The sequence below is a fragment of the Oppia nitens genome, unplaced genomic scaffold (genome assembly GCF_028296485.1).
Source record: "Oppia nitens isolate AA-2021 unplaced genomic scaffold, nextdenovo-longstitch-racon4-pilon3 scaffold4_pilon_pilon_pilon, whole genome shotgun sequence".
NCBI classification, from domain to species: domain Eukaryota; kingdom Metazoa; phylum Arthropoda; class Arachnida; order Sarcoptiformes; family Oppiidae; genus Oppia; species Oppia nitens.
The window spans coordinates 8162843-8174690 of record NW_026533232.1 but is presented as its reverse complement, the minus strand read 5'-3'; the positions used below and the strand labels follow the sequence as shown (position 1 = coordinate 8174690).

Below are 11848 nucleotides of genomic sequence, written 5' to 3'. Positions count from 1 at the left end.
AAAAGTCAGATAAAATTGAAATACAATTATTTATATAAAATATTTAGTTAACAATTTGTCAAATACCTTTTCAATGCTTTATATCAATTTATTTGATAAAATATTAATAATTAATTTAACTATATTTAATAAACATACAAAAAACATTTATTATCATTAATAGTTATGAAATAAATATAAAATTTTTACCAACATGTAATATAACAATAAAAAAATATTTTAATAATATATTAACAGATTTTTTTTAATAGGAAAACAAATGTAATGCAAAAAATACTTTGAATGATAAGAAGTCAATTAAATACAATTATAATAAAACTTATGAAATTGGATGTAAACTATTAGAGCCCAATTGGTTTATACAAATAAATATATATTTTTGTTTTGCCGTTTTATTTGTATTTGGATATATAAATGATTTTATGCTATATATTGGTTTGAAACAAATAAAGATTAAGTCAGAGAAAAATACAAAAGTATGTCTTAATTTATTTTATATTTATTTTAAATAGTATTTTCTAAAATAATTAATTATTATTAATCAATATTTGTTATAATGACTACAATGACAAATCAATAATAATAATAATAATAATAATTAGGGTTATACACCATTATACGGCACGTGGCAAAGTTTTTTCGCGCGACACATCTATCGTCGGGCGTGCGATGCATTCAATCAGCCCATCTCATCTGTACCGGCCGGTAGTGTTCAGGTGCTCGATAGAGAGTCTAAAGATAATAAATATACATTTAAGTTAGTTAATCAATTAAATATAAAATAAATAAAATAATTAGTATAATCTAATTGTTTTTAAATAACAGTTTTACGGGAAAAAGATATAATGCAATTAATTTTGGTTCATATAATTACTTGGGTTTCGCGCAAAACATCGGTTGTATTACTGATAGAGTTAATCAAACCATAAGACAATATGGAGTGGGCATTGGGTCAACACATCATGAATTAGGTATAAATAGTTTATTAATTAAGTAAATCTTATTTTATGACAAAAATAGGTAAATTAAAAATTCACAAACAATTGGAGCAATTGTTTGCCAGATTCTTAGGCGTCGACTCATGTATTATGTTTGGTATGGGTTTCGCCACAAATACAAACAATATACCAATTCTTGCGGGAAAAGGATGTCTTATATTAGGTGACCAATTGAATCACGCGTCTCTTAAATCGGGAAGTTTTATATCGGGTGCAACTTATCGTACATTTCCACACAATAGTAATATTAAATATTTTAAATAATAATTTTAGTTTATAGTAATGATATTTTAACAAAATTTAAAGATATGTGTGAATTGGAGAATATTATCAGAGATGCCATTGTTATCGGCGATCCAATAACTGGACTGAAATGGAAAAAAATTATTTTATTAGTAGAGGGAGTCTATAGTATGGAAGGAACTATATGTAATCTACCTGAGCTAATATGTTTGAAAAAGAAATACAAATGTTATCTATATGTCGATGAGGCCCATAGTATCGGTGCCATCGGTCCCAATGCTCGCGGAGTAACAGATTTTTTTGGTTGCAATACAGAAGACATAGACTTAATGATGGGAACACTGACTAAAAGTTTTGGTGCATCGGGTGGTTATATTGCGGGACACAAACATATTATTGATTATATCCGCATCAATACGTATAGCGCTTACGCAACTAATATGTCGGCACCAGTTGTACAACAGATTATATCTGTTGTAAAAATACTAATGAAACAAATGGGAGGCAATGAAGGTATAAAAAATAAACTAAATTTTCATAATATTTAAACATTTTTTACTTATTATTATTAACTTATTTATATATTTTTTAGGAATATTAAAAGTTCGACAATTATCTGAAAATACCCGATATTTTCGCAAACGATTAACAGAAATGGGTTTCATTATCATTGGACATCCAGAGTCACCCGTTATACCTCTAATGCTTTATTTTCCATCAATTGCAGTGTAAGTAACAAATATTATAATATAACAAAATTAATTAAAATATTAATTAATATAATTAATATTTCCAGAGTTGCAGTTAAAAATGGTTTGAAAGCTGGCATCGCTACAGTAGCTGCCGGATACCCGGCCACATCACTAACCACTACTCGACTAAGATTATGTATGTCTGCTTCACATACAAGGGAACAGTTAGACAAAGCACTTGATATTATTAGTGACATTGGAGACCATTGTTGTATTAAATATGCTAAATATTGATTTATTATAATATTTAGTATTTTTAAATAATGATTTATACAAATATAAATTAATAAATATATTTATATTTGTCTATTAATTAAAATGTAATTTATATTGTATATTTATATGTATATACAAATGTATATATGCATGATGTAACAACAATTGATTAATTATTAAAAATATAATAAACTAATAAATAATAATTTAAAATAAATATAAAAAATTCTTATATATTAATATTTTTATCAATTTTTAAATAGTTAATAATATTTTATAATTTGAATACTATGTTAATTTATTTATAAATTAATTCAGAAATTAGATCTTAAATTTTATTGAATACTTAAAAATATTGAAATTCATTATTAATACAGTCTACAAGTTTATAGTAATTTAATAATATAGCATATTAAAATGTTTTAATTACACACATTGTGTTATTTTAAATATTATTTATTTGTATCAATTGTAACCATTGTTTCAATTTTACTGTTGTATATAAAATACAATTAAATTCAAATACTAAGTGATTCTAAAAGTACACTAATTTTGTTTTTAATGTATTTAAAACAGATGAACAAATATATTAATTAGAATAAATAACAAAAAGTCATATAACTATTAAATATTCAAACAAACTTTGAAAAAGTGTGTTTTCTGGAATATATATACAGTATATATATAGGGGATCAGTATTAAAAATGACCTATCTCATAAGGAACATGGACAAAATGGCGACCAAAATTAAAAAAGTGCAATTTTGAATTTTTGACTTTCATATTCATATAGATCCTATAGATCATAGAAAATAAAATGTAGAATATGATTGTCTGTAATAGTATTTACCTATTATTTTATGAACATTGGCAAAATCTACTTTTTTAATATGACCCAACTCATTTTTAGAATATATATATATGTAGTCTATTATGTAGAAATTAATTAATGACTACTAAATAATTAATAGAAATACTAACTAAGAAAACTAAGAGTTAATAGAAATAAATATCAGTAATAAATTTATTGGATATAATGTAAATCATATAAATATTAATTATAAGTAATAATAATAATAATAATAATAAGACTCATGTGGACTAAAGGTTGTCAGTAATGAATATGTGGTGTATTTTATTATTTATAGGAATAATTTATGAAATTAAAGTTTGTTTTTGGAAATGCTTTCTAGCATTCCCAACTAGTTTTATATGTTAATTATAGAAATTGAAAATTAAACAATGAAATATTTACAGTCAAATAATTTAAATAATGCTTGAAATATATTTAATCAGATTAATAAATAAATAATTTCGTAAATATTTTAATGATAAACAATATAATGTTACATACAGTATTTTTTATTTGCATATTATATAAACAGTCTATATTTTATTAATTTTTTTAATAATACCATTATTTTAATTATAATATTTGAAACAATAATAAAACTTTGTGTATTCATATGATTTTTAATACTAAAACAGTGTAATAATTGTAACAATTATTTTTGTGTTACAACTGTAGTGACTTTAATCAGTTTGAATAAAATTTGTTTAATTTAATAAATATTGTAAATTAGGTATACTATCATTTTTTTTATTTATTTAACAAATAAAAAATCAATTACTAATGATATTTATTTTTCTAATACTATTATTTTTTAAAAGTTGTTTTTAAAATAACAAGTATTACACTAATTTATAAGTTATACTGTACTATACTGAGTGAATTGACAATTTAGCAATATAATGATAGTTGTAAAATAAATTTAACGAAAAATTTTCTAATGTTTAAAAAAATTAATTCTAATTAAATAATTTTTTTAATTTTATACATAAAATAAATTAATTTCTTATTTAATTTACTTGCGATTTCTTAGAATATCTCAAATTTGATCCCAATTAATATATTTAATAGATGTTTGTATATATCTGTCATTGAAAATACAGTTTAATTAGCCAAACAATTTATAAGTTATTAAATAAAAAATCAATTTTGACTATAATGGGATTTATAGTTAAAATAAAAACTTTGACCTCCAACCCCCAAAAACATTCGTATTTGGGATAAATTTTAATAGATTTTTTTAGTGATATTATAGTTTCATAATTGTAAATTTGTTTGACTTTATATCAGATTTAAATTGATTTTTCGATATAATTACATATTTTTAATTCAATTCAACAATAAGATAATAAATATACAATAAATTTTTATAAATTACAATTTTAATTAATTCTTATAAAAATTAGTTAATACTTATTTTATGTCATAATTTAAAATAAACACTAAATTTAAACATTGTATACTATTATATAAATAATGTAATGGTTAATATAATATTATTATTACAATATATCTGTTGTAAAAATACTAATGAAACAAATGGGAGGCAATGAAGGTATAAAAAATAAACTAAATTTTCATAATATTTACACATTTGTTATTATTATTAACTTATTTATATATTTTTTAGGAATATTAAAAGTTCGACAATTATCTGAAAATACCCGATATTTTCGCAAACGATTAACAGAAATGGGTTTCATTATCATTGGACATCCAGAGTCACCCGTTATACCTCTAATGCTTTATTTTCCATCAATTGCATTGTAAGCGATAAATATTATATAACAATAAATATTTATAAATATAACACAATTAAAATACTCAGAGTTATTGTCGATGAATGTTTGAAAGCGGGTATTGCTATAGTGTTTGCCGGAAACCCGGCCACATCACTGACCACTTGTCGGCTAAGATTATGTATGTCTGCTTCACATACACGACAACAGATAGATAAAGCACTTAAAATTATTAATAAAATTGGAGACCATTGTTGTATTAAATATGATAAATAATTATAATTAAGATTATGATTAATTCAGTAATTTTCTATTTAATTTAACTTATATTTAGTTTTCCATAATATTTTTTTTAAATATGAAATTTTATAATATGTTAATTTTAAAAAAAAATTTTTGTAAACATTTGTTAGTAAAATAGTAATAAATAATAAAAATTAAATTTATATCATAATTAACAGCTAATAATAAATTCTAAAAATAAACTAAAATTATTTATTATTATAAAAGTGACTGATTTTTATATAATTTAATATATAACTGAAATTATTATAATTTATAATAATTATCGATAAATTTATTTGATATTTAAATTTTATTATAAGATAGTTATTAAAATTATTTATTAAATAAATTTAATATAATTTTTAAGTTTATTGTTATTAATACTATTGCCGTTAAATGCAATCCCAAAAACACAGTGACATCTGTTAACAGCAAAAACAGTGATATAAACAATGTTTTGTAAAGCAATACATGTATTGAATGAATGAATGAGTGAATGAACAACACGTTGTTGTTGTTGTTGTCTTCATATTATTGTCAATCAATCGGATCCACAAAAATCTGTTTTGTAGACCAATTACCAGACTATATATCTTTTGGAGATAATGTCCGCATCGGCTGTCGATATGGAACTGAAAAAGGCTTTCCAAGAACTACAGGTTCAAGTGATTGAAACTCGCAATAAAGTCAAACAAATTGACGTCCAATTGGATGGACTGAAGAGATCGTCACAACACTCGAAGATTACTATCCAAGAACTGAATGGTCTGCCGGACGATACAAAAATGTATGAATCAATTGGCCGTATGTTTGTCTTGAGAGACAAGTCAACGATCAATCAATTGCTCGATCAGAGGATTACCGGCAACGAAGAAAAGTGTCAACAATTAATGGCCAACAAGTCGTACAACGATAACAAAGTAAAAGAATCGGAAAACAATTTACGGGAATTGATTAACACTAAAAAACTTACACAATAATGGCATTTGGCCGAAGACACACCCGATTATAGTGTGGTCATCGGTGGACACACACACACACACACACTGAGACACAAAGATTATATCATATCTGTTATGATTATCAAGTGGTGTGTCTTATCTATCAAATAATATATAATTTTATCAATTTCTTTGTCAATTATATTTTAAATATTTTGAAATATAAATTTATGAACAATTTTTTGTTTGTTTGTTTGTTAAGCTTAAGAGAAATAAAAAAAACAACATTTTTTGTTTTATTCATAGATTTTTTATAAGTTTTTTTTCAGTTGTATGCTTTGTAAACAAAAAATTTATTATTTAAATGAATGAATGATTTTGAATGAAAAACCATATAATATTGAAATACAAATTCTGTGTAAGTTTTGTATTTAAATTATGTGATAATAAATAATAATAATAAAAAACATAAGAGATTTTTTTATGATAACACTTTCGGATGTAATATCTATTTATTACTTTTTTGTTTAAAAGAAAAGAAAACAAACAAAAAACAATAAAAATTTAAATCTTAGTGTAATTATATTTTAAATGTTCAGTCATTATATATATATATATATATTGACCAAACTTTTAGCTCATATAATATTTTATCAGTTCAATGGTATTGTAGTTAAATTGTTTGTACTGTAATTTATATAACATGTCTTATACTGTATATATCTTGACATTAATTTTGATTTAATGAATACTCAGACAAATTATATTTGAAAATCTCTAGTAATTAGTGGTTATTATGAAGAAGTTATCGGTGTTATGTCTGGTGTCTAAATAAAGCCTATTAACAAAAAAAGTTTTGTATTAATATAAAAAACAGTTTTATGGACCACTGGAATGGCATTTAAATGATTAGATCATGAAATCACTATTGCTTTTCAACATAGAAGAGAGGGTCGACCTGTCATTAATGACCCACTCAGACATAGTTACTACTGTATAGTAGGGACAGGAGGCCAGCAGTTTGTGAGAAAGTTATTTTCATTTATTTTGTTGTTATATCGACGGCACATGTATTATATGACTTACCATAAGAGATACCAGTGTTGATGATAAGTGTTGTCTGAAGTTAATGACACACAGCTTCTCAAATGCCTTGCAATGAATGACTTTGACTATCCATAGATGTAATTGAGATTAATTAAGACTTCCATGAAATATAGTGTGTTATGTGTTGTCTATCTTATCATATGATTTAAGTTTTAATATTTAGTATTAATTGATATAAAAAACATTTTATTTTTCTTGTTGAATAATTGAACCAAAAATTGTTATTACAGTATATCTAATAATTAAGTGATACTTGTTTTTATAGTGAAAGTACTATAAAAGGTGTTATTAATAGACAATTAATGCAAATTTGATTAATGTGTTTTTATCTTGAAATTATGATTAAACTTTGCCAAAACTTACTTTTAATGTCTAAATAATAGTCGGGTTTTAATCTTATTATGTAATCATTTTTGAAATACAAGCGAATCTTTAATAATATTTTTGCGAGAAGTCGGTGATTGTATTAATGGTTTTCACAGAATTTTTAATGATTTTATTTCATATTTTGTAGTCTCTCTCTCTCTCTCTCTCTCTCTCACACACACACACACACACACACACACACACACACACACACACACACACACATACACTCATTTACTATCAATGGTGTTGTCTATATTTAAAATAATTATTTAATGAATGCAAAAATTTTCACTCAAAAAGCTATTATAGTAATTGCGATAAAAAATAGATCCAAACTTTCAATAATATCTCTTACATTATTTATTAATATTAGCATACAGTAAGTATAAGACAATCATTATTTCATAAATTGGATATACAGTACAGTAGTTTAACTTATAATATTATAATATATCAAATATATTAATATTATAGTTTAAGTACTAGTTTTGACTGAATTTTTAAAATAACATTTGTATCAGAATATATAAATATTTTACACAAATAAGTCATTATTATGGATAACTCATTATGATGATGATAAAATACATTGTATGTATAATTATTTAAGGAAAAATTTTTTAGACAAACTTTGATTGTCTATAATTAATGTTAATTAAAAAACTAACGCTTATTAAACATGAAAATACTAACTTGTGTTGATATAACTTATAAATACTTATTGTTAGTAAAATATAGTATTTAAAAAAATATAATGAATAATGTGTTAATATATGTGAGAGAATATACCAAATTATTGACATAAAATGATTAAACAATATTTGTTTGAAAATATTTTTGTTAACAAATTCTATAATATTTATTTTATTTTGTTATATATTATTATAATTATAATTATAATTATTATATTTTGTTTTGTTGTTAAATAAAAAAATAAATCACATTTTATACGATTTTAGTTCTTATAATGTTCACGGCTTTCATGGCTAAAATAATTTGTTTAATTTTTATTGTTTGTCTGATTGAAAACTGAAAGTAAAACAGATTATAATAAACGAAACATCAAAATAATTAATTATTAGTGATGTTTTATATCACAAAAAAACAAATAAATAGCAAAAATAAATAAATAACTTTCAATCAAATGAAAATTTAATAAGAAAAACATTTACAAATAATTTGGTAATTTATATTCACTATTTATTATTGTTATTACCAGTGCTATCGAAACTTATGTATCCATTACTTAATATAAAATAAAATATATTTTTATTTTCTTCAAAAAAATGTTTAAAAAGTGAAACCTTTTGTATAAGAGAAAGAAGAGAGAGAGAGAGAGAGAGAGAGAGAGAGAGAGAGAGAGAGAGAGAGAGAGAGAGAGAGAGAGAGAGAGAGAGAGAGATAATAAAAATAATGAAATATATGCAAAATGAAGTATTTAAATATTAGTTATATATAAATGGCAGCAATAAAAAATATTATATAATTATTATTGGTTACTAATGATAAAAATTGATAGTAATTGTTGGTGTCAGTGCTAAAGATTATATATACAGTATATATATATATATATATATATATAAAGGATAATATCATTTTTTGTGTGTATACTTTATAATTAACATAATATAATATATTTAAGCAATAAAACAAAGTGCTATCAAATATAATGTGTGGTCTCTTCTTGTTTTCCATGCGTTATCTTATTTGAAATCATTATATGTTTTTTTGAAAGACATTAATATTTTGTTGATGAATAATGTCGTATAAATATTTTTAAAATACTTATATAGTAATAATAATAATAATTTTTATAATAGCTATACTCGTGTGCAGTGAATAATGTGTTTTTTAGGTTAAATACAACTTTCAATTTCATGTCATAATAATAGTCAAAAATAAAAAGATTTTTTACTTTTTTGGTTGTTATCTCTTATTATTATTATTATTATTATTATATGATTTCATAACAAGAATTGTTTGCTAAATAATTATTTCTCTATTTTTTTAGGGAAAATACTTTTTCAAACTTTTTAGTTATTTCAGTACATTTCATATTTTATTTTTACATACATATAATCAAAAGTTAAATAATATCTCTAATCTATTAGAAAAATAAAATAAATCTAAATCTATATAATGGAGATAGCCTTGAGAGTCCAATCATACCAACAATAAAAACACAATTGCTATCGAATTAAATTATAATTAGGGTTCGGTTTATGGCCTATTCATGTATGCTCCCTGTGCTCAATAGGCACGGGTAAGCATTCAATGCAATTCATAACAAGTTAGGGCTAAAGAAATAAAAAAATATGATTATAAAAAAATCAAATGCTATATTTTAAAATTGGTTTGTTTGCCCATATATTTATATTATATACTGTATTATATTATATACTAAATATATACTGTAAATTATATCAATGGAATAAAAAAAATTGTATTACAGTAATTTAAAAAATAAAATAAGACCAATAAAAATAAGCAATAAATTTGTGTTTAAACTTAATTATTGTTATATATATTTGTATATAATATGCAATATTTATTGAAATAATACAATAATGTATAAAAGAAAATAAAAAATTAAAACCTAATTTTTCTCAAAGCTTTAGCCAAAATATTTTTAGTCAATGTATTTTATTTTTTGCAAATAGTGAGTGAGTGAGTGAGTGAGTGAGCGAGAGAGAGAGAGAGAGAAAGAGAGAGAGAGAGAGAGAGAGAGAGAGAGAGAGAGAGAGAGAGATGGAAAGAGCCAATAATTTATGTGATAAATAAAATCAAACTACAAATTAAATATATTGTTTTTCTCTTGAAAATGATTACTAGTTTGGTGTATAATCAGCATATATATTGCATTTAATATTGTATTATACAACAAAAAAATCGATGCAAAATTAATGTTAGAAATTTTAAAAGTTTTTAAGTCGTTTTTTTTGAAAAGATATTGCTCTCATGAACTTACAATTAGCCCATACTTTAAAAATACTTTATGTACTCATATGAACTCTTATGGTTATACTGTATGTTGTTTGTGGTGTTGAAAAATATGCTTTCCATCCAACCCTTTCAATATAAATGACTAATCCTTAAACATTAGTTCGTCAAATAAAAAAGTTATCCCTATTTAGCATCCATTTCCCTTTGGGCCCATTTTTCAGATGAATAAGCAATACTTGTATAAAAAAATTTTTGTACCATATATTTAGCTATAGAATTAAATTTATCAGAGACTTAAATAGTATATAATTAAACTTTAAATGTTTTAGAAATTTTAATATTTTTATTAGCAAAATAAGTGCATTAATTTTTTAATTTCATAAATACACTTATTTTATATGCTATATCTATGCAATATTTCAGATATTGATAAAAACAAAAATAAAATCAACTTATATTAAGTATTTGCTTTAATCTTACTAATATGTGTTATTAAATGTTAAATTGAGTGAACCCATTGAAGAAGTTTTTTTTTAAAAAAGGGTTATTTGAAATCAGATATATTTTAATACGATAATAGTTATCAGATATACTATATATATAAATATAATGATTAATTCAAAATAATTGCCAAAAGATAAATGTAAAGAGCGCTCCGGTATATGTTTTGACTAACCTTATCATTTGAAATGACATCTTAAAAATTAGTAATCATTTTTAAAAATATTATTAAAATATATTTTATAAACTTTTTGTTTTTAAGTAAATTATTTTTTAACTTGAATCTAGTGAACCATTACATAAGTGAGAGTACTTTATTATGATATATGTATGTTTTATATATATGATGTCTAAATTTAATTTTTAAATGAATGTTATGGTAGATTACCAAAAAAATAAATAAATAACTACTAGTAAAATCAATAGATTGAAATAAACAAACAAAAAGATTTTGAAAATAAAAATTTTATGTAACTTTTACCAAAACAAGTCATAGACAGTACTGTAATATTAATATATAGTATAGTGAGATAAGAAATAATTTATTGTGAAATATATAAAACTACAACAAAAAAGATTATTTTTCGTTACAAAGGCATGTCATTAAATAAACTAAAGTATAGTTTATTTTAGAGGTTTGTCCAACCCTTTTGGTAACAACACTATCATTAAATATAATATGTCTAGTAATATCCATAGGCCCGGCATTTATATATCTATATATTGTATTTTATGCCTATAAATACAATATTATGTTTTTCAAAATGAAATATATATATATTATATATAGTAAAAATACACATAAAATGTATGCATGCAATACAATATTAATATAAATATAATAATTTTGACATTGAATTAAGTTATCACATTATTATGTGAAGCAAAACTTATGAAACTTTTAT

The 11848-nt window shown here is 22.5% G+C and overlaps 3 protein-coding genes across 3 annotated transcripts; all 3 read left to right on the top strand.

Annotated features, from left to right (window-relative positions):
- Nucleotides 1-335: 335 nt before the first annotated feature.
- Nucleotides 336-2227, top strand: LOC128959640 (serine palmitoyltransferase 2-like). Its single transcript, XM_054305641.1, has 7 exons — nucleotides 336-476; nucleotides 603-757; nucleotides 826-971; nucleotides 1021-1239; nucleotides 1305-1754; nucleotides 1834-1969; nucleotides 2038-2227. The coding sequence occupies exons 1-7, from the start codon at nucleotides 423-425 to the stop codon at nucleotides 2225-2227; spliced, it is 1350 nt and encodes a 449-aa protein (XP_054161616.1). The 5' UTR covers nucleotides 336-422.
- A 2355-nt stretch (nucleotides 2228-4582) lies between these two features.
- LOC128960389 (serine palmitoyltransferase 2-like) lies at nucleotides 4583-5091 on the top strand. The gene is made up of 4 exons (XM_054306461.1): nucleotides 4583-4613; nucleotides 4689-4824; nucleotides 4887-4982; nucleotides 5085-5091. The coding sequence occupies exons 1-4, from the start codon at nucleotides 4589-4591 to the stop codon at nucleotides 5089-5091; spliced, it is 264 nt and encodes an 87-aa protein (XP_054162436.1). The 5' UTR covers nucleotides 4583-4588.
- A 439-nt stretch (nucleotides 5092-5530) lies between these two features.
- On the top strand, nucleotides 5531-6201 carry LOC128959658 (prefoldin subunit 1-like). Its single transcript, XM_054305661.1, has one exon. The coding sequence runs from the start codon at nucleotides 5688-5690 to the stop codon at nucleotides 6060-6062; it is 375 nt and encodes a 124-aa protein (XP_054161636.1). The 5' UTR covers nucleotides 5531-5687; the 3' UTR covers nucleotides 6063-6201.
- The last annotated feature ends 5647 nt before the right edge of the window (nucleotides 6202-11848 follow it).